General features: G+C 44.1%; 1 protein-coding gene across 3 annotated transcripts; it reads left to right on the top strand.

Moving 5' to 3' along the window:
- Positions 1-194: 194 nt before the first annotated feature.
- LOC133342914 (ubiquitin-conjugating enzyme E2 A-like) lies at positions 195-23,159 on the top strand. Of its 3 annotated transcripts, XM_061552301.1 has the most exons (9): positions 195-494; positions 1,174-1,219; positions 3,077-3,223; positions 3,536-3,627; positions 15,414-15,494; positions 15,864-15,889; positions 20,047-20,136; positions 21,113-21,201; positions 22,062-23,159. In XM_061552301.1, exons 2-9 carry the CDS (start codon positions 1,193-1,195, stop codon positions 22,188-22,190), a joined length of 681 nt encoding a protein of 226 aa, XP_061408285.1. In that variant the 5' UTR covers positions 195-494; positions 1,174-1,192; the 3' UTR covers positions 22,191-23,159. The 3 variants fall into 3 exon arrangements, with proteins under 3 accessions (XP_061408285.1, XP_061408284.1, XP_061408286.1); XM_061552300.1 differs by lacking the exon at positions 195-494 and having other exon boundaries at positions 744-1,219; XM_061552302.1 differs by lacking the exons at positions 195-494; positions 1,174-1,219; positions 3,077-3,223; positions 3,536-3,627 and adding an exon at positions 10,658-10,894.
- The last annotated feature ends 741 nt before the right edge of the window (positions 23,160-23,900 follow it).

Here is a 23,900-nt window from a genome sequence, read left to right as displayed (position 1 = left end):
AAAAAAATTGACTGAACAAGCAAACACATCTTTTGATCTAAAGCTTTCGTGACTGCATGGATTCATATTCTTGGTTCTCCACAGCAAGAAAATTGCTGTGGATTACACACCTGATGATGATTGCTTGTGTTGCAGTCGAAACGTCGTGAGAATTTTTATTGTTTTATATTTAGATTATTTTATTATTTCCCTTCTACGTGACTTTACCGAAAGAACCAAGAATAAGCAACACATCCTTCACAAATCTGTCCCTCCACAGAAAAAAATAAAAGCAATTACTCTTTGGTTCTTTCGGTAAAGTCACGTAGAAAGAGAAAATAAAAGCAATGTTTTTTCAGATCCCATCAGCTACACACGGCCTTCTGGAATGCTTGCCAGATGTTTATTGGCAAGGACCCACCCTGTTAGATAACAGGTTTTATACTTCGCTGGGCTATCATTTGTGGCCAGGTCGCTTCTGAAAAAAAAGCTTATAGCTCAGTGGGCTTTACCTGGTAAGATAAAACATAGTTTAGTTTTACGTGTATTTTTGAAAGTTTTTTTTTACCTTTCGTATACTCTGTACTCGAGTTTTTGTATTGTATGTTGCTGTAATGTTCTGACCTGCCCCTACTGGAATATCTGTGGGGAAAGAGAGCATTCTAACTCATCGTATTCCTCCACTATAAATTAATATCGATTTAAAGCTTTCGTGACTGCAGAAATTCAACTTCTCGGTTCTTTCGGTAAAGTCACGTAGAAGGAAAATAATAAAAGAATAAAACATAATAAAATACAATTCTCACAGTGAGAATTGTATTTGCCCCTAAATTAAATATTCTGATTCTTGAAGTGCGTGCAGCTGAAACCCAAGGAGCCCAATGTGTTCGCGCGCCAGCGCACGTAGGCTCGGCCACGTGGACCTGCCAAGCCCCGCCCACCGCCTCCCATTGGCTGACACCTCCAGACGAGAGCACGCCCCCTCACCAAAACCACGCCTTTGTGGGCGGGGCTTCAGCCAGCCACTGTAGGTCACGCCCCCGCGCGTGACGTCACTCGCGTCTAAGATATAAAAGGCCGGGCACACGTGCGACCTGTGGCTGTTATTGATGCGGAGGGTGGCGGTGGAGGAGCCGTGTTGGAATCCGACCAGGGGTGGTTGACCGAAGGTTTTAGTACATCTTGTACGTACAGGGGCAGTGACGAAGACAGAATGCTTCTGCTCGAGTACAACGGCGAGGTAAGAGGGCATCAAACTCAAGAAGTGTTGCACTGATTTGCAGTGTTGTGCTTGGTTTTCAATCGTAAGAATTACACCTCCCGATTAGCACGGTTCCAAATAAGTTCGTAATACATACAGGCGAGTTCATTGTCTCTAGAGCTTTCGTGAGGGCAAAACACGTATTGAAAGCATTGGTGGTTTGTGAGAAATATTAGACAATGTGGCTTTATATCAACATGGGGATTTATAAACACATTGTGGGGTTAGGGTCCATCAGTCCATTGGAGCTCGGAACCAAATGTTTTCTAGCAGCATTTAGCAGAAACCCATGGCATGACTGCAGCTTATACTGCTGGAAAGGACTTGTGCCGAATATTCATGGGCTGATGTAAATATAAGTTGCCTTTTTAGTGATGAACCCCGCCAATTGTCTACGATTTAAGGAGGAAGATTTGTTTATCTGTTGTCGAATTCCCGTCGGTTATTGAATCTAGTTTAGTTTTATAACACGTTACAATAAATCGAACACCGGTTGTGTAAATGCCTGCGGATTAACTACCACCGTTAAGTATCAATGAGACCCCTATCTGCATCACTAAATGTGGGGCAGCTCTACGCATGCGAGATACAAACTGGATTGGGTATTTTTAACTTGGACACGACCTCTATTCAGGCGGAACAGTTGGGGTGGAAGCTCAGGGTGAAGGCATCCTGATTTATTCCGTCGAGTTAACGCTGCGCCTATGACCACATGTCACACTGCATGCGTTCAATCTTGTCACATCTCGCAAACCCAGAAGAAGACTTCAATCTGGATATAGCACTTTGGGTGGGTGTTGTGGGCTGCTAGCTGTGTGATGGGCAGCAGGTGGTAGTGCGCAGCAAATCCTTTGCTGTACGGTACTCGACTTGTGTATGCCCCCAAGTCTATGCTCACCAAGTATGTGTGGCAGGACAACTCCCAATGACACCGCCGGCGTGGGGAGGTGCCTCATCCAGCAGTGGATTGACAAGGGGCTGTGAAATTGAATTACTGTCTTTTCTTTAACCAGGAGAGCCTTCCTGATTGCCACGTTGAAAACTAACGTTTAGACAATATTTAAATACCGTATTCATAATTTAAATTGTTGAAGATGCTCACGAATGCCAAGCAATGGGGGCAATAAATTGTCAAAAATGAAGTTTATGATTGGTAAATCATAACTGATTGGTAAATCATAACTACGATAATATTTCCTAGAGTATTATGGAATCATAATGAATGTGCAGGAATTCTACACGGATCTTTATAGGAGGACCTCATCTAAGAGTGGTAATAACAAAAGACTACGTGTATCGTGCTGCAGATGGACTGTTGAGCAGTGTGTGTGTGTAAGCAGTACAGCTTTAGCCTAACCGCGAGGCATGTATGTTTTCAATATAAAAAAATGTATATCGCATCTTTGAGTGATGCTTAATACATATTTACAAATAAATGTCTGACGTTCACCTTGTGGTTGAAATTAAAGTGAAAGTATATGTGGGTTTGTGTTTGCACCACCGTTATTTTTAAATGCCCAACGTAACTTGACATAGTTTGATAATGAACCTATCTCATCATCAGTTTCCCCTTTACTCCACTGCTGAATGAAGGCCTCCCAATGCCATATCAGTAAGTTGGGTTAAAGGAGTGAATTTAATTCGTTACAATGTAGTAAATTCAACTTTAAGAATATACATAATTAACTCACAAATCATTATACTGTTCATAGTAAGCTCCATAATAACAAACGTCTGAGCTGTGAAGGAATTAATTTTGTTACTTGCCGGACTTGTGTATCTATTATTTAACCAAAAAATTATCGTTTCGTTATGTTCCATCTCCCTGTTTGCTAGCCGCTGGCTGTGTCCCGCTTGCTGGAGCCCAGCGATAGTTGGGACGCGGCCCCGGCAGGGCACACGCCGGCCCACCTCGCGGCTCGAGGAGGGCACGCGCATGGCCTCTTCATGTTCCTGCAGGCCGGCAGCGACGTCAACTCGCAGGTGAGAAGCTTTCGTAAATGTCGAGGTTCGCTTTTGGGGAAGGGTTATTTTTTGGTGATTTAAAAAAAACTGCACCACAATCCCAGGGACCTAAGTTCGACTCCCAGCCGTGATGCACAACACCGGTGGCAACTTGGTATCTGAACCTGATTGAACCGTCTCTTGTCTGGCAGGCAGCTCCTGCTGCTGCAATTCTCATCAGCAACACTGAACGGTCACTGTATTATGCCTGTACCTTAGTCAGGTCGACATGCAGTTCAGAGTTCTCGTCTGTGTGCAGTGCTTGGTCGTAAAGTGTGCATTTCTTCCCAGGATCATGTGGGCGAGACCGTTATGCACAAGGCTGTGCGATCGGGCAGTGCAGCGTGCGTGGGGCTCCTCCTGTCATGCGGGGCCCATCTACAGTGAGTTTCCTGCACAACAGAGTCGGAATTTTTATTGATACTGGGAGAAATGCAATGAGCTATAAAGCTCGTTTTTTCGTTTTTGTGCGCCTTTTGGCGTCATCTGGTCCAACCCATGTGAGACTAGGCTCTAAGGAAAGCTGTCTCGGGTGTGGACCAATCAACTTCAAGGACAGTGCATATATTATCAGAGTTATGTTTTTTGTTTGCATTATGGCTGCAGGTGTTGTGGTCTATGCAAACATGACTCCTTGTAAAAACGGTGTCAGTTTTGTTGCGTGTGCGGCGATGGTGCAGCCATCGATCGAGGGTCTAATTCGAACCGTGTGTGATCGGCATCGCGCTCGCTGAAGGAATGCCTTCAGGGAAGTCTTGTACTGTATACGCAACTGCGCACAATTCTGTGAGTCACTTATAACTGCTTTGCCGTTACTTATTGCCAATTATGGATTCGGACTATTGTCCCATCATCTCCGAGTCTCTGGCACATAATAATATGCTACACAGTGGCAGTGGGGGTCGCAAAATGCCGATTTATTACTAATAAACCGCAATGATCCGATCGAAATTACGGTTTTCGATCGGATCATTGGGGGGGCACGTGCCACCCCCCCCCCCCCCCCCACTGGCTCCTCCAGTGTCCACGTGCTTCTTTAGGAAATGACAGCACATCCGTCAAAATCTATGCAGTGTCATGCATTGTGCTTGAAATACAATGGAATGGTTTAGCGGGGACTGCTGTCCTGATGAACGGTGATGTCCGCATGTTCTCCCGCAGCATGAGGAACCATGCAGGCCAAACCCCGCTGGAGGTGGCGCAGGCTTGCGGAAACCTGCAGCTCATCGCCACCCTGTCGTGCGCCGCACAGACCTCCGGCAGTCGTGCCACTGCCTCCACTGGCCAAGCTCTGAGCCTCCTAAAGAGAGGCCATGGGTCTGCGCACACTCAGGGCACGCGTCTCAAGCGGTCCAGATTTTAAAAGCCACTATCCGGTGTGGCTTTCTGGACTAGGCAGCGTGTTGAGCTCAACCCTGCGGCCTTCCCTGGAAAACCACATTTGGATTAGGAGTGGCTGCGAAAACCTACTTTCTAAAAAAACACTGTTTACTCTTTGTTAAAATATCTATCTATCTACTGTTTTATTCAGGTTCTAACCTGAGTGGTTAAACAATCCCATAGTTGGACCCCTCAATGTGAGGCTTTCCTCAAAATATAGATTGCACTTAAAATAAGCTGTGAATCATTCATGTGCTCTGTATGAGGGAACTACATTTTTTTAAAGTAGGTTTTTCTCAAGCAGCTTTCTCGTTGTGACCACATCTCTTCATGGCTTTTTTCAAATTGCATTGTTATTGATGGTTTGTGTTTGATATTTACTCATTCAGGGACAGTTTTGTTCACTTCATTATGCAAGTTTCAAGTGTATTTTGCTTAACAGGAGCGGCCGCTGGATTCGAAACGTGAACCTTCGTAATGAGCGGCGAAATGCGCAACCGTTAGGCCATGCGCTTGCCAAAGTATGTCGAGCTTGCAAACTCGACTACATGCAAACAATCAAGCATTAGTTTGGCAGTGGTGCCGAAGCACAAATTTAATAACATGCCACATTTGTAATTAATACTGCCTTATAACAGAAAAAAATTCGAAAAAATGCTGACATTTTAGCCTAATCTGCTTTAATGAAGGACCAATGCTCAATAGGATGATGCCTAGTACAGTCTATGTTATATATATATATTTATATATATTTAGTTAATATTTTATTTATTATAAGGCAGTGGTAATGATGAATCCAATGAGGATTTTTTTTCTTTTCCCAGCTACTTCTGCAGCTCGTTTTAAACAAGATTTTCAATACTAATCCACTAGAGGGCGTTCCAGTTAAACAGACGTCGGTGACTGCGATCCAAAACCACTTGCATAATGTTTACAAAAACGTGTGACCACTACCAACGTATTCAGATGTGTTTTTGCTTGACTTACAACATTAATAAACCTCCACCTAACCAGGATTTAAATAAAGCGATTTCAGTGAATGGGCAACACCGTCTGTTTTCACACTTTTAGTGTAAACTCTGGAGGAAAAAACGTTGGAACATTTTATATTTCGCAGAGAAAATAAAGACGATGCACTGCTCTTTTAACGCTTGGAATAAAAGCGAGTGAAAAGTTTAATTTACAATCGCTGGGATCATTTGGAATGAACCACGAACATGTGAAAAATAAATAGGATGTACCCTTTCTGGCAATACATACGGGTGTTAAGATGTTCAAACATCAAGTAGACACATTGCAAGGCATTAAGTTTGCATTCACCACACGTGCTTGTGGAAAAAACGGTCCAAGTTTCAACTTGCGTTTTACTGAATTCAACAATGCTCTTGTACAACTTACAAAAATGCGGGCATTTAACATGTATATAAATAGTTGCAACCTGTACGTGTATGTATATAATTTCCGAACTTACAAATGCTTTACAAAATGCCCCATAAGGTGTCTTGCAAGTGTTTACATGTCTTGATAAAATAGTTTTCTTTGTCTTTATATTGTATGTATACAGATTGTGTACTGTGTTTACACAACCGAAGTGTTTTAATAAATGCTTAAGCATCACGCTACCTTCACTTGCCTGATTTCAGTATGCTTTGGTTTCATTAAGTTTCTACATCCTCATTAGCCATGGACTATCCACTGCTGGATGAAGTCCTCCCCACACTCTACATCCCTCACAGTTCAGCAATGACACAATCCATCTCACTCCTGCATTAGCTGATTTCGTCAACATTTCATCGACGTGCTGGTTTGTGGTCCTCTGTAACCTTTGGCTGTTATTCTATAACCAGTTGTGTACATTGGCCAACATCTCGTACTATATATCTATAGGTCCTGTGCAAGCCCATTTACTCTGTCAATATGATGGCCGTTTTCCTGTTTGTTCTCTGATCCACTTTTCTCTTTCTGTCTGGGTGCAATTCCCAATTTATCACGTACTCACAAGCTGTTACATATGTTCTGTCAGTGTACATGTTTACCCACCATATGCAAAACTGGGCACTGGACTGATTTAATACTTATTTCTTCAGACGTATTGGTATGTTGCTTTTCATTATCGTTGAAGCGGTGGTTAGCAACATTAAATAGGATTTCCTGAGTTCTCGGACACTGCTAACATTAGTGGCAAGTGATATTTGAACTGGTCCTGGACATTCTTCACTAACATGCACAGACCAGTCTGGTGAAGTATGGTCAAACCATGACCGACCAACAATATTTAGAGGCTCTCGTGGCAGTGAATTGACATGGATGAAGTAATATTTTTAACATTTTAGAATACTTTATTATTCCCTGAAAAGTTTGTAAGCTTTGTATTGAAAATACTGAAAATCATAATCTTTATATAGACTGGAGGAATTCGATGAGCTTATGAGCTCTTTTTCACAGATGTCCAGGAGTTCACATGCCTACTATACGTAATACAATACTGCATAGTTTAATACATTTTCTCATAAAGCGTGAAATTTATATATTCATAAATTATACATGGGGCAGGTAGTGGAGAATATAGGCCATAACTTTATCAAGTTAGGATCCATTTCTAACAGAGGTGGTCCTTGAAATGGGTCCAGAGTTTGTGTTGAACAAATGTGGCTGAAGTTATTCACTCCCAGAAAGCTGCGTGGTTGAAGGATTGTGCAAACTACTTAAATGTATTCCATACCTGTCAACCCCTTATTAGTGTCTACCTTATTACAGACCAATTTAGACCTTGTTGATCACCCCGTGCCCTTATAAAATCTAAACGTTCATCCCACCATGTCCCATCACAAGGGAGACGCACCAATAAATATATATTTTTGCCCGTATTGAAATAGGTGGACGCCGTATGGACCTGAAAACTCAATTTCCCTGCACAAGAATACGGGTAAACCGTATAGTTTGACAGCTATGTCATTCTGTGGAGAGACAGATTTGGTATTCTTTGGTTCTTTCGGTAAAGTCACGTAGATAGAAAATAATAATAAAAAAATCAAGTGATTAAAAATAATACAAATAAAATGAAAATAATACAAACAAAAACACTAATGTAGACTAGCCTGGTTCTTGATCGGAGTTAGTGTATTGGCAGTCTAAAATGTAGACTATAGCCTGGTTATTAAGTTTGGTGAGTGTACTGGCAGTCTACCATGTAGACTGTAGCCTAGTTCTTAACCTCGGTGAGCGTACTGGCAGTCTAACACATTCCTGCGGAGGGAGCTGGTAGGAACGTTGGGTTGTGAGGGCGGGCACAAGCCGGCGTGAGTAGGTGAAACGTTGAGTTTTATAAGGGCACCACGGGGTGACCAACCCCTCCCCACCCAACCCCACCCCTCCCACCCAGCCCCACCCTCCCCACCCAGCCCGATCCCTCCCATTTTTGGATGCATGACGGACAGACGGACACAATAATCCCCTGTGGGCTGGTGGAACCAGGTGGTTCCTACCAGTACAATGTAGACTTTTTCTTGGTTCTTTCAGTAATAAAACTAAAATAAAAACTAACACAAAAACCACGACGTTTTGATCTCAACACAAGCGGTCGTCATCAGGAAAGTGGGGTTAGCCACTAAAGGCAAACTGTTTATAAAGGTTTAGAGATGGGCGTAGCCCAAGTGTGTCAGCAGCATGGGCAGGGGCAGCTGATGTTAATGTTGCCCACGTGTATCAGCAGCATGGGCAGGGGCAGCTGATGTTAATGTAGCCCACGTGGGTCAGCAGCATGGGCAGCTGATGTTAATGTGGGAGGAAACAACGACACCGCCAGTGGGTCTACACCAATCAAAGGGCTGCCAGGTAATCATTGCACCTTGCTCCACACACCCACACTGCTGACGGTGGAGGTTGACAAGAAAACACAAATCAAATCATGACCCAAAGTGGTTGATGACATCTTTCCAATGATTGCTGAGTTTATAACCATCCTCTCGGTTGAAATTGTGTCTGTATATATGGATGGCTTCATGACCGAATCTTTGTTGACTAGCCTTTTGCCCATCCAAGGGCGGGTGTATTGCAGTAAATCTGAAACTTGCAAGCGAAAAGCAGACCGCGACGTGATATTCATTGCATCCATTCGTGTGCAATTTGTAAGGGCGCGGTGACACAGACTTATATCATTTAAAGATGATAATCCCTTGTTTATCAAGACGTCCTTTTTAAATCCTTTATATTAAGTTCGCTTGCTTGCGTGCTTGCTTGCTTGCTTACGACCGTGCAAACCTTTCGGTCGTTTTAACCCACTTCCCGTGATCCAATCGAGCTGACATTTTCCACACAGACTCGTTGTGCGTGACAATTAATGTTCGTGAAAACATTTTTCCTAAATTTTACACTGTTTATGGAAAACAAATTAAATATTTAATTACCAATTGTTTAATACTGCAGACAATCATCTGACCCATAGGTGGCAGCCATCTCAAGCCAGAGGACGAGAGGACTCTAGCCGCCACGCATATAAAGGATTTAGAGTGAAAAACTTTGTTTTTACGGGTAATACTTTTTACTTCGATGTCTCAACAGCGTTACGGAGATCGCGTGATGACGTGAGGGTTCTGCCTTTGTAGTGAGGGTTGTGAGTTGACGCCGAGGAGGGGGGAGGAGGCGCCTCGGCCCCCCCCCCCATGTGGAGTGACGTCACCCGCTAATTATTATGAATGGCGGCGGGGGGGGGGGCATTTGGGAGACGTCGCCTCTTCATGAATATTAATGAGGGGGGCTGGTGATGGTTTTGATTGGATCCTCAGATGGCTCCTTAAGTCATCACGGTTGGGGTGATGACTTAATAACCAGGCTACAGTACACATTATACTGGTAGGAACCCACTGGTTCCACCAGCCCACAGGGGATTATTGTGTCCGTCCGTCGTGCAGGGAGGGGCTGGGTGGGGAGGGAGGGCTGGGTGGGGGGTGGGAGGGGTGGGGCTGGGTGGGGGGTGGGAGGGGTGGGGCTGGGTGGGGAGGGGCTGGGTGGGGAGGGGCTGGGTGGGGAGGGGCTGGGTGGGGAGGGGAGGGGCTGGGTGGGGGGTGGGAGGGGTGGGGCTGGGTGGGGTGGGGCTGGGTGGGGAGGGGTGGGGCTGGGTGGGGAGGGGCTGGTCACCCCGTGGTGCCCATATAAAACTCAACGTTTGACCTACTCACGCCGGCTTGTGCCCGCCCTCACAGTCGGCCATATTTGCGGAATACACCACGCCGCCGTTGACCCTGCAGGCCATTGACCGAGCAACCCAACGTTCCTACCAGCTCCCTCCGCAGGAATGTGTTAGACTCCCAGTACACTTACTCCGATTAAGAACCAGGCTAAAGTCTACATTAGTGTTTTATTATTATTATTATTTTTTTTCACTTTATTTTTTATTACTATTTTATAACTACGTGAACTTACCGAAAAAAAACAAAGAACATGAATTCCTGCAGTCACGAAAGTTTTAAGTAAAATTTTTGACAGATTTTGCTCATGCATCATCGTGTCGAGTTCATTGACGTGAGCCAGTCCATTATTGAACACCCCTATTTCACGCTAAACCGATCCTACGCAGAAAAGCAAACGCAAGCATGTTCCAGTAAACTTTCATCGCCTTTTAAAACATATCTCCTTATTCCCTAATGACGATTACTGACTGAAAGGCTGAACGCTGTAAGCACATTTACACGCTAATTATTTAAGTAAAAAAAATAGTAAATACCCCCCCCCCTCATATCAACAGCCCACAGTGGACTCGTCCACTCAAAAAAACATTCCAAGCCCCGTGGCGTGATGACGTCACCCGCATACGTGGCCGACGACGACACCGCGGTGACGTCCCAAGGCGCATGTCGCGCGATGACGTAATGGGTTGGTGGGTTGGTCCCTCCCCCTCCACCCCCGCACAGATTGGCGCGATGACGTCACGTCTCCGCGGGCGACGCTGCGTGGTGACGTGGGTGGGTGGTCCCTCCCCCTCCACCCCCGCAATGATTGGCGCGATGACGTCACGTCTCCGCGGGCGACGCTGCGTGGTGACGTCACCGCACCTCGCCCGTGTAAATAGCCAAAGAGCGGCGAGCGCTCGTTCGCCGATCGACGGCTGTGTTATTTATTTATCGTTTTTGTTGTTGTTATTTTAGTAATCGCGTGCGTGTTTATACATATATATACGTCGCGTGTTTTTATTATTATTTTAAAGCAAAAGTGATTCAACGAAGGAAAGATGTCCACGCCTGCCCGAAGGCGCCTCATGAGAGACTTCAAACGGTGCGGTTCCAGGCGAGGCGGGCCCGAGTAGGCCCCAGCACACACATACCACACACACACATACATACCACATACCTACCACATACATGGCAAATACGTGGCAGTACATTAGCGGATAACATGTGTGGCACTTGCATAACGTGATATAGTACATGTATAACGTTTATATCACGGATACAAGGCGCGTGACTGTGTAATGTACGTAGGCCATACGTCTCATTACAGTGTCATGTAACGTACTGACTCATTACAACACATGTACCATACGTAGTGCATGTATAACATAAATACTGTACACAAGTTGAATATGTAGTAGCGTACATAGCACATACGCAATACATTCAGTATCGTAGTTTTGAAATAATGGCTTTATTAAACACGCTACACATCCACGTGAAGAATGTATTATAACACATTAAGCGAACAACAACATGTCATATGTGTGACATCGCTCAGGTACACACATGCCTCACATGTACAAGGTTTATAACAACACACACAGGTACGCGGTGTTTTAGACCCATGGCCAGTGTACGTGTGATGGTGGTGTCGTGTGTGTGGGTTGAAACTCCCTCTTGAGAGACGTGAGAAGTCGGAGGAGATGTCATCGTGAGAGCCGCCGAGTGCTTTCAGAGGGTTTTTTTTGTTACCATCGCGTTCACAATAGAGTATTTCCTTGAGGAAATGGTTGGCCGTCATAGGCAAACATGACCCTTCTTGTGAAATACATTTTGAGGCTCAGCAGTGAGGTTTTCCTGGGTGAATTGACGACTACACTACTGTATTGTACAAGAAAATGTGGATTTACGTCGCATCCATATGTGGTTCCCTCTCTTTCGGACGATGTCCAGTAACACGGGGCATATTGTATAAAAGCAATCGGTTATCACACGACTCTGGTAATGTTGTTTATTCCCACTCGTAGTTTGTAAATCAAACATGGGTTAGCCGTGGTCTTGTAGATTGAAACAACATCAAGAGGTTAAAGGTGCGAGCTTAGAATGGTGTTTGATTTGTTTTAGTACTGTCAACATTTGGGTCACGATTCCGGTGGCACACAATGGGCCACACTCGAGAATCCACGTCGCCAAGGAATATTTCACGTCGCCTTGTAGAATTGCCAAGCGACCGTCGTAGGAGGTTTTTTTTTTTTAGAAACGTTCTGAACAGCCACAGTAAATAGAATTTCTTGGGGCCTCCAATGATGTTAAGTGTCGAGTCACAGCCGTGCAGTGCGTCACATTGTATGATAACGAACGTTGTTTAGTTATGGCGCGATAAGAGTCTGGTAAAAAAAAACCTAAACGCAAGATGCACGTCTTCCGTGATGAGACAAGTTGATAATGTACAGAGTTATTCAGAAACCTCAGACGTGTTCGCCGCGGCGCAAGTTACGCAACGGGCCTGTGTAGGCAATACCTGAGTAAAAAGAATTCCGTGATTCTACAAAAAAAACCCCATGCTTGTTTAGACCCTCTAACAAAATAAATAAGCAAACGAGACACTACCCCTCTTTCATATATCTGCCCCGAAACATGAATACAAGTGATTTTTACACATCCCCATTAGTCACTCGCCTTTCTTGGGAGTGCGGAATTTCAACAGAATTCGTTCGAACAAGCAAGCTCTGGACCGTTTTTGACATTCATTGGATGAGTAAAACAGACTCACATGTGTTAAATTGGAGCTACAGATGTATGAAGAAGGCGTATTGGAACTTATATATTTTTTAAAACAAAGCTAATGATTATGTAAAATTTTGATTTAAAGCTTTCGTGACTGCAGGGATTCATATTTCTTGGTTCTTTTGTTAAAGTCACGTAGAAGAGAAACAATAAAATAATAAAAATATAAAACAATAAAATTCTCACGACGTTTCGACTGCAACACAAGCAATCATCAGATGACGATTGCTTGTGTTGCAGTCGAAACGTCGTGAGAATTTTATTGTTTTAGATTTTTTGATTGTTTTCCTTCTACGTGATTTTACCGAAAGAACCAAGAATACTAATGATCTTGGTTCTTTCGGTAAAGAACCAAGAAGATGAATCCCTGCAGTCACGAAAGCTTTAAACAAAAAGATGTGTTGCTTGTTTAGTCCATTTTTTTAACACGTGCATTTAATACCAATGATGATGTGTTTAGATTTTCTGTGTCTTGTTTCCACAATTCAAATGCACTGTCACATGGCTATACACACGTGTTTTGTGTGTATGCATGTTTGGGGTGGAGCATCGGCGTAATTGTTATGGCACCTCGCCATGCAGTCTGTAAACACCACCACGGTGGGACCAAGGTGGCCAAGTGTGGTCACGGCCACACCATAGCTTCTGCCAATTCTAGCCTGCATAGGTACTCGCGAACAGCATTTTCTTCATCAGCCTGTTCAAGGCTACGTGAGGATTCTTGTTTTTGTTGTAGGTATGCTTATGTGACGTACAGTGCAAAGGGGCAATGCAGGAAAGACAGGATTATCGTTTCCCCCCTTCCCATGGATTCAAGCTGCTTTAGAACCTGTCCACATGCTCTGGCTTTGCTCACTTAGGGCTCCTTCTTCAGAGGAGTATTTACTCTACATTTTTTCCAGGCGGGTTGTAGTCAAGTTCACTACCCACTTTTTACCCCTTTGATAATGTATACCCGTGTCAAATGATATGTGAGAAATGAAGGTTAATGCACACCTTACTCTGTCATTAGCAATCCACACACCAGTTGACTCCGTTATCATATGCTCAGTTTCACTGTTGAGCAGTATACATTTTCCGAACGTGGCTTTCTGGCTTTGTGGGTCGAGTGTGCTGGGCACTGCACGTTTATGTCCTGGGAGTGAATTGCTTAATCCACCATTGCATATTCCAGTGCTCTATGAGAGTTGACTATCTGGACTCCCTCGGGGTGAGAGGGGAGAAGAGCAATGCTATACTTAGCATGGTGGTCCCTTGCGTAAGAACCAGCTTGTAGACAATCTGAACATGGTGGACAAGAGTTGCATGATGTCTTTAGTGAATGCCTATTTTTGTAGAGCATCAGATATTATGGAGGATAATGTAAGTCTATGGTTCGGCGTGAACGAAACGGGAAGGTCACGACAGGTAGGACGGGTAGGAGACCTGGTATTGTGGATTGATTGTCACTGTGGTTTCCACTCTTAGTAGTTTGCATTCTCGTGCCCTGCTAGGAGGCTACGTCAGAGTTTAATGATGATGACCTTTTCAGTGAACCCAGAATATGCTTGACTGTGCTTGATGGTTGCTAGTGAGAGCAGGACTGGGTTCAATGAGGCTGATGTTTCATTCGCGTCAATTTGTCACGCTACACAGAGCTGCCCAGCAGTCAGCTGATTTCTAACGCCCTTGTCCACATGTACTAGTCGTGTGTGCAGAGTCGAGCCTTAAAAGGTGTTCGTGATGTCGAGAAGAAAACAAATGTCTTGGCTGGCTCCGAGCATATTCTAGTGTAGCCGAAGCTGACAGCTCACCCTGGACACGCATGATGCAATAGAATGAGTCGTTTTCACATTTTACTGTTCCGTGTGTGGCTTCAACAAGACCCGTTCCATATTTTAGTATCTGTGGCTTTTACATCAATTTAGTTTTAATTGCAAATGATTTACTTTCAGGTCCTTTGTTGGCAGTTCATGTTGACTTTGCCATCTCCCTTGTAAAGTATCTTGTAGGAAATCCATTAATTTAAAATTGCCATATGAGCTGCTAGCTGCTATTCTGACTTCGGTGTTAACGTTCAGTGCAGTGCTTTGTTGCATATTTTAATTTTATGAGGTAATCATGTTCTTGAGACATTCAAATGCAGTCATTAGCATTTTATATTTTAATGGAAATTACAAATCAAATTGGTGACATTCTGTAAAGAAGATTGTCTAAAAAACAGCACCTCCTTGGTGATGGAAATTAATGCAGATCTTAGGTGGATTTCAGAGCAGACTCTTTAAGGAGCCTCCATCGAGGTTGTTTTGCCACTCGTGTTGTTCTTGCTGAGCCCCACCGAGCCACCACAGCGGTTTCCAGTTCTGTGGGCGACGGAGATGACTCAGCATTCGTGGGGCCCAGGCTATGCCTGCGCTTGGCAGGCATAGCCGCTAGTCGAAGTTATTATCAGCATATGAGGATGTTTCGTTTCCTCATGGCTGCGCGGGTGAGTTGCCTGTTAGTGATGCATTGAGGGCCTCTGACGTAATCGGCATAAATGGCATAGCAGAGCAGCTCACTTTGTTCATTGAGGTGTATTATGCTCGTTTATAATGTAAAATTCTGTCCTGAATCTGAATGCATATTATAATGATCATAACATATGTAATGTAGTTTTGGCACATATATGCATCTGTATTATAAAACATAAACAAAAATACAAATGTTGAAACACTATGGTTTTTACATTTAGTTTTCTGTAGTACATGATTATGAAACTGTTATTGGATCAGGCGTGTCATTCTTCTTTGTCTTCCCTGCACTGTACATGTTATTCCTCAATGCCCGTTCCCCACATCTCTTCCCCGCCTCAGGTTACAGGAGGACCCTCCGGCAGGAGTGAGTGGGGCGCCCTCAGAAAACAACATTATGCTGTGGAACGCAGTTATATTTGGGTAAGTCAGGTGGGGGACCTCTGACGGTCCCCAAAGCACCCGTCGTTCTTCTTGTATTACCATCCACTTCCGTGCCAAGAATGTCCCTTATACCCAACGACATGTGCACCCTGAGTTTTTAACTGGGATTGCAGTCTCCCTGATTTTACCTAAGCGTCGGCGAGATTTATGGAACATCACAAGCTTTTATGCACCCCGACGATTAATAATTGATGAGGAATGTCGCTGCGTCATCTTTACTGGCTCCACGTGTCTTTTTTTTACGGACCGAGCTTTGTCACGAAGCTGGGCAGGGTGATCCGTGTTCACATTCTGTGTATAAGCCCACTAAAACGCATCCTTAATTTGTGTTCTCGTTATGCTTTTCAGGCCCGAGGGAACTCCGTTTGAGGATGGTGAGTTGGCATCCTTCCCACTCTTATTTAACGGTGACGGTGTTAAAGCCGCTGTGTAAATCAGTGGAATGGCATTCTCGATTGCTCTGCCAATTGGTTCCTGAACCTCTTCTTGCCTTGACTGCAGGAATTCATATTCTTGGGTCTTTCAGTAAAGTCACGTAGATAAGTTCAGAGAAAAAAACTAAAACTACGTTTCGATCGTAACACAATGCGATGGACTCACACGAAATGTATTTCTCTAAGACGAAGGTACTTTGCAAGCCCACTGGCTATCAACAAAGATTCGTTCATGAAGCCATACGTATATATAGACACAGACACAATTTCAACCGAGAGGATGGGCACAAACTGAGCAATCATTGGAAGGACTTTATCAACCAGTTTAAGTCATAACTGGATATGATGTTCCCATCCTACCACCTTCCGATGTTAGTTGTGCTTTACGCCCATTTCAAACTTGCGCTTTCACAGGATTCACACTAACACAGCCACTTCGAGCGCCGACCCCTCGGTTGCGGCTCTGCGATCTACCATTAACATGCTAATCTCTCATTAACATGCTAATTTTCACCTGGTAGCCCTTTGATTGGTGGAAAACCAACCACCGTCGGGTTGACTGCCCACCACTTGCATTAACATTGGCTCCTGACATTTGGTTTGGGCTACGCCCATTTCAAATCTGTATAAATAGTTTGCCTTTGGAAGCTAACCCCCCTTTTCCTGAAGACGACCGCTTGTGTTGCGATCGAAAGGTCGTAGTTTTAGTTTTTTGTTATTTTCTTTGAACCTATCTATGTGACTTTACTGAAAAACCCAAGAATATACTCTTCTTGCCTGTGAACTGAAATGTATTAACTTGCACCCATGTATGATCAGCGTGTTAGGCTCATTAGTTTTACATTTTGTTGGAACTATTGAAAGAAAACATAAATACTGTTGTCGAGTTCCAATTTTAAAGTTGAGGGACAGACATTGACTTGGGATTTAGTGAAAATGCTTTAGGTTTAAAGAGACAAACTAAATCACCCTAACAAAATAATTGGCACACAACTTTTTTTAATGAGAACTTTTATGTTCCTGCACGACATAGTTATTTGTGGAGGTTTTTCCCCTAAAGACTCCAGCTGGAGTTGCTATGATGCCTCTCTTGGCCAGTCCCTGAGCAACCTTGCTGTCAGGGCCTGTGTTTTGTGCCTTAGCAATAGGGTTGACAGAGCGCTCGTCGCACCGCCACGGGACGACGAGGCCCCCTCTGGATTTGTCGATTTGGTGTGTTGGTAGTGGTGACCTATTTTTTCTCGCCCATGCATCGTGAATCTGCACGTAAGAAACTCCCCCATTACTTTGGGAGATGTCGCATCGTGGTGGGAATGCAGATGTTTGCCCGGTGAAGTGTTGCTTTCCATGACGTCCTAGTCACTCTGTCATAAAGCATAACCTCTGGTGGTCGATATTGGCCCAGGTAGAGCATGCTGCAGGGATTTGGTGATACCCACAAACACAGGATTTTTGTCCTCATGAAGGTAGCTTTGTTGTGAGCTGATCTCCCAATGTGAGCCCAGAAATGGGTTTGTAATGGGGTTTGTGAAGCTGGATTTTAGAAAATACTAACCAACAAACTGACAGCTGTTATCTCTTTGATATTTTCGAGACTGTTCCTGGCTCTCCTACATAATTAATACGTGAATGAATGAAAGAAAAAAAACTTCAGACAAGCCTGTCATTATGGTAATCGAGTGACATTCGTGTGTCATCACTCCCAAATGGTTCACTACAATGCAGTGTCATCACTAGAATGATATGACACCTAACTAATTTTAAAGTATATTTTCTCTAACGATGCTTCAAACTTATGTTGGACAGCCTAGGAGATGTAGGCTAGGTAAGCATAACTTCAAGAACCCTTCTTTGTAATGCATATTGTAATGAATATTTTTTACCCAGCTCCAGTGGTTTCCAAACTCCATCATGACTACATTAACCCCTCCCCTCTGGTTTTCACACCTGATAGGCTCACAGTGATGGCATCCCCTTTACTCTATTTAAGACCGAAACAGGAAGACTTCTGAACAATTCTGGAAAATCGCCTGATGAAGCTGGTTGTAATCACCAGCGAAACATCATCCTGGAATTGTGAATGTTGTGGCTTGTGCTGAAGTAGTAACTAATTGGCACTTTTTGTTTACGTGAGTTAACGACACCTTAATATTTACTCGATCTAAATATAAATTTCCTTTATTATGAATATTATTGGTCGCGAAAGCCTACGTGTTAAACCCCATCACGATGCGTAGATGCTCTTGTGCAAGTTTATCTGTTGATTTTAATTCTATAGCTTTTTGCCAATGTTGCTTTGGGTGTTGGCTGTTAGCAGCGGGTGTGTGATTGGGCTGAAATTCGAGGTGAACTGTGTGACAAAGAAGCACCTGTGATGTCGTGTACAGTTTTTTGTTAAGGCAGTCAAATAATGCCCCACCAGGACGGTTCACGTTTCATCCACATTCCTGCTCACTGAGCCCAAAGTTCGTCTGCCATTGTACTACATTAGCAGCAACAATTTGGTTAAAATGTAAATGTCCAGCTTGCACTTGGGCTAGAGTAGTGCAGACCAAACTACTTGTGTGTGGATTTGCAATTTGGGTAGCAGTGTCATCGTGGTTTGTGCACTGCAATATAATTGCAACAAGTTTTATTCCTGATAATGATGCACAGTACCAGTGTGAATAGGTGAACCTGGGATGATTGAACTCTCATATTTGTTCTGCTTTTACCACGCATACAACCTGAAAACATATCGGAAAGATGTACGGCACAACCGTGAAAACCCTACGCAGTGATGTTACTGGTATGATTGACTTCAATAAAACAAGTGTCGGCATCAGCACTGGAGGAGAGAAAGGCGGCAGGACACATGCGATTCTGGCCCCATCATCCCATTGTGGCCTTTGATTGTCCCATTCGGTTTTGTGAGTCCTAGTGCTGTGTTGTGGTGGAGACTGACGAGAAGAAGGGAGCGAGTGTGCGTGCCTGGGCATGCCGTGCCTAACTAGAGCCCTAGCACGGACACTCAGCCTGGTCGCTCCTCTCCCTCCCCCAACCCCCACCCCTTCCCATGCTGCTGCTGACGCTCGACTGTGCGACCTTGACTGCCCCTGACAAAAAAAAGTAGCGGTCATTTAGGGTCGTTTCATTTACACTCGGCTCACATGGCACAGTGTTATTTAAATCAACACTTGGCAAACTCTCTGAGCCCTGGAATTGGCATAATGTCGGTTTGTTATTTACAACTACAAGTGCAGCCTTTTTTCAATTCACAGCTGGAGATAAGGGAGAACCCATTGGGGTGCCTTCTGTTTGTAGAATGTTCCATACCAGGTGAAGTATGTATTGGTGAGGCAGTGTCTCACCAGGGCCGGTACATCAGCATTCAGTCCTTGTTGGACCACATCTTCAACGATTGCAATGGTATCGGGCACAGGAACTTTGGTGAACAAAGAAACTACGTCAAAACTAACGAGCAAATCACCTGGGGAGAGTGAGATGTATTTAATTGATAATACCAGATGATCTAAGTTAAGTACAGAAGAGGTGGTCTTACCAGTGAATGACTGCAAGATCTCAGACAGATATCGGGCCAGTTTGTAGGTGGGTGAGCCAATGGAGACGATGGGACGAAGGGGTGTACCTTTTTAATGGATTTTTAGTAAGCCATATAATCTGGGTGGTCTAGCAGCAGAAGGTTTTGAGGAAAACCGTTTGGTCTGTTCAATTAATGAAGCTGAATCAGTGATGATACTTTTCGTTTTTGTAACGAGGTTGTTGGTGGGATCTCTTGAAATGTGTGTATAGCTACCATCATTAAGTAGGTCCTGAATTTTGTTATTGTACACGGTTTTGTCCATGAGTGAGTAGTGTCTGTGGTAACTCGTGAATTTGTGGAACATTTTAAAAAAAGCCAAGCCTTGTCTTGATTATCCTGTTAACACTGCAGCCCGCTATTGCTTGTTAGTTACAGGCTTGCTGATTTTGTAAATTATAGCGATCAACTGTGAGGCAAAGTGTTGGTGTTTTGACAAGAGACTGATTTACAGCACTGCTGTTGCTGCTCTTGGTGGTGTGGTGTTGATTGCGGCCGCTGTTGTTGTGCTTTGCAGGAACGTTCAAGCTGACGCTGGAGTTCACGGAAGAATACCCTAACAAGCCTCCCACAGTGAAATTCGTGTCAAAAATGTTTCACCCCAATGGTGAGTTGTGGTTCTCCTCATGCGTCAGCCTTGCTTCAAAGTAACAAATCTCTTTTTTTTAATCCTTTATATTAAGTTCGCTTGCTTGCTTATGACCGTGCAAATCTTTCGGTCGTTTTTTAACCCACTTCCCGTGATCCAATCGAGCTGACATTAATTGTGCGTGACAATTAATGTTCGTGACATTTTTTTTCCAAAATTTTACACTTTTTAGGACAAAAATATTATATTTTATTACCAATTGCTTAATGGTGCAATGCAATCATCTGACCCATAGGTGGCAGCCATCTCAAGCCAGAGGACGAGAGGACTCTAGCCGCCACGCATATAAAGGATTTATAGTGAAAAACTTTGTTTTTACGGGTTATACTTGTTACCTATGAAATGAAAAGTTGAATGTTAATTGCACTAGCTCGCTGTTGACCTTTGACAATGCCAAGGAGTAAAACGAAAAAATGTTCTGTATTCTTAATCGCGATTAATTATGAAGTGCTGTGATATTGGTACCTGGTTATTTCATTGGCTGCCTTATTGATTAATATGACACATTCATTCCACGCTGCTAATTACAAATGTTCCTTGAGTGCAGGCAAACTCTGGTTAAAAACAGGTGTTCATTAATGCCAAGTGGGGCGTGCAGTCCTGTAATTTGTCGACATGACTTGTGTTTAACACCCAGGCAAGCTTAGTCACGCTTATCTTTCCATTAAACAATTATTTGTTACAAAAGGATGATTCATTTGCACAAAAAAGTGCAACCCTTTGTCAATCCTCCTCAGACGTAGGGGTAGTTTAATTATAATTCATCATACTAGTCAGTGCAGATTGGTAAATGGGGGCACCAGGACCGCGTAATATATTGCACCACTCATGTTCGCTGTTTCCAGGAATCAAAGCCAGATTAGCAGATTTAATGTTAAAACTTAATGTGAAATGCCGTTTGAGTTAACGGAGCACTTGCATGTGTTTCATTCAGTGTACGCAGACGGCAGTATATGCCTGGACATCTTGCAGAACCGGTGGAGTCCAACCTATGACGTATCCTCCATCCTCACCTCCATTCAGGTTGGTCGCTCGCACTACATTTTCCCTGACGTCTGTCATTAGTCCTGCGTCGGTTTGGACACCAATGGGTACTCGCAAAGCGGGTCGGTACTAAGTTGTGTTTGCGACTTTCCGTTGGAGTGCGGATTGGTTTGTGTTTATGTTTGGCTGATGTCTGACTCGCACTCCAACGGCAGGGTGTAAAAACTACTTAGTTTCAGACGCGCACTGCGGGATCACCCGTGGGTACCCAACCAAATGCAGGGCTCTACATGGTGGAACAGAGTGGTTAGGTATGCCCCCATGGCCCACAATGAGTGCTGTTCTCTGTTAAAACCAGACACAACTCTGGCAATAGATCAGGAGGACTACACTGCTCTGCCAAAAAAGAGGACACATTTGCTGTTTTTCTATTACCACCACTTAATTATAAATATAACAATGTCACTAATTTTAGGAAGGAAAGCCTTTCTCAAGAGAAGGTTGTGCAATGGGATGTGTATCAAATTCGGTATAAGGGAATGTATTGTGGACAAGTTTTAGACCGAGTACCCAGAGAAAAATCTATGCATACGAGGGTTATAATACTCAAACGGTCGCAGAGATCGATTCACAAAACTACTTCTTAAATTCCCTGGCTCCCTCAAAGCCCGGATTGTTTGGAAGTTTCACATTCACATTATCTGCCAATCCTTGTTTGTAATGTGCTGGACTACATGTGTGCACCACCGTTCCTGACTTTAAATAATAGCAACGTGAGTTTCCATATGTTCACGTTGCACCCCTGTAGATGGACTAGAGCTCTTGCGACTACGCAGTCATAGCCAGTGCGCTAACGCTGCTGAATGCGCGCACCCTTTGGGGGTCTTTTGTCACTGCAGTCTCTGCTGGATGAGCCCAACCCCAACAGCCCTGCCAACAGCCTGGCAGCACAGCTGTACCAGGAGAACAAGCGCGAGTACGAGAAGAAGGTGTCCGCCGTCGTGGAGCAGAGCTGGCGGGACTCGTAACGGTGGCGCAGCGGCTCGCCACGCCACCATGCCACCACGCGGGACTTTTGTAGAAATGGGAGCAATTGTCGGGGGGGAGGTTTGGTGGGGGAGAAGGGGATGCGAGTGAAAGAGTGCAGGAGGGAAAAAAATAAAAATACAGCATGTCAGCATCTCTTAGGTTGGAAAGTAATTGGCAAATGTTTAACCGAATTTGATCCCTTAATTCAGTGTATTACGATAACAAGACTAACAATGACGGTCGTGGTAACCTCTGTCCAGCTCTTGTAATCAGAATCTGCTTCATTTGAATCGTGTGATGTGTAGCGCTAAAGCCGCATTGAATGGGTGGAAGGGGTGCAGAGTTTCTGTGATGGCGTTGACATCCTCGTATCCCAAAGTGAGCCGAGTGGGTAGGTCGTCACGCTGGTGGTGGCCGTGTAAGATGATGGCGTGTCGCAGCGTCGCGTCACGTTGTTCCATTGCAGTTGCACGTCGGACCCGCCTGCCTGCTCGCACGCTCGCTTCACAAACCGTCCCATTTGCCGCTTCTGCTTTTTGGCTTGGCCAAAAAAACATTTTTATTTCATGCATAATGAGTGCAGGTATCGCCTGCCCTTGCTTTAATTTTTGGACGTCTTTAGAAGTATATATTATGTATTTGCTGTGTGTCCGACCCAATCCTCTCTCGTCGGCGTTGCCGTGTGTTGCCCACTGAAAGAGAATCCCCTAAAGGGGAGCAAAGAACTTGGTGCGCGACAAAAATTGCCGCCGTGTTGCTAAAATGGTCGCTTTCACGAGAGGGGGGTGCCTGTCCTGTTCGCTTTTTGCTGGGCTCATTGCCGTGTATTGTTCCGGAGCCTATTCCCAAGTGGTGTTTATGTTTGAAAAACGAAGAGAACTTCATACGTCTTTGCACTTTGATTTAAAGCTGTACAATTTCCTTCAGGGTGGAAGGAAAAAATAATAAATCTGTTGAAACCTCGTGAATTTCGTGTTATTTATGGATGGAATTTTTTTCTACAATTTCTTGTAAAGTTACCACGTAAAATTTGATCACCACTACACCAAAATGTAGTGGCTACTGTGGAAAACACGTTAGGGCATACAATCAAATGTTTACAAGGGTGATATTTTAAGACTAGGAGTGACACTTCTATGGTGGAGTGGGTAGTGTAGTGATCAGCACAATGTGCTATGAACCCGGTGACCCAAATTTGTATTTTTGGTCATCGCTAACGGTGGTTGAGTAATCTAAACCTGTCCTGGGACTCCTTTCACCAATCTGCTGACCGGCGTGGTGAACTAATGATCAAATAGTACCCATTACACATGGTGCCTCTTCATCCAGCAGTAGATTCATAAAAGGCCTGTAAATTATATATCTTTCAAATTGCTTTACCGTATTTGCTGCGGTAGTAGATACTGTTTCGCGCCATGAAGATGTTAAGTACGGTACTGGACATGACAAAAGATAGTGGATTTTGGAAGAATACCTCATTGCAGAAACGCATAAGTGAATCAGTAGAACTGGTCAGCTTAAAAATATAGTACATTTGGGCAGGAAAATCTACATCAATAGCACGGGTTTGGTTTGGTCATCTGTAAGGTGATCTGATAAACCTAATCTCCATCGCAATGAAAGTTGAAACGTTTCAATCTCGGTGACCCTGATTCACCCCGCAACCCTGACTACACCTCAGGTATTGACGTCACGATTGCATGTTAACC

The sequence above is a fragment of the Lethenteron reissneri genome, chromosome 16 (assembly GCF_015708825.2).
Source record: "Lethenteron reissneri isolate LAM-NWPU_2019-01 chromosome 16, ASM1570882v1, whole genome shotgun sequence".
Classification (NCBI taxonomy): Eukaryota; Metazoa; Chordata; class Hyperoartia; order Petromyzontiformes; family Petromyzontidae; genus Lethenteron; species Lethenteron reissneri.
This window is presented reverse-complemented; position numbering and strand designations above follow the sequence as displayed.

Coding starts and splice junctions, on each gene's coding strand:
- LOC133342914 (XM_061552301.1), top strand. CDS start 1,193: ATGCTTCTGCTCGAGTACAACGGCGAG. Junction 1,220..3,076: donor TGCTCGAGTACAACGGCGAG/GTAAGAGGGCAT, acceptor CCTGTTTGCTAG/CCGCTGGCTGTGTCCCGCTT. Junction 3,224..3,535: donor GCAGCGACGTCAACTCGCAG/GTGAGAAGCTTT, acceptor ATTTCTTCCCAG/GATCATGTGGGCGAGACCGT.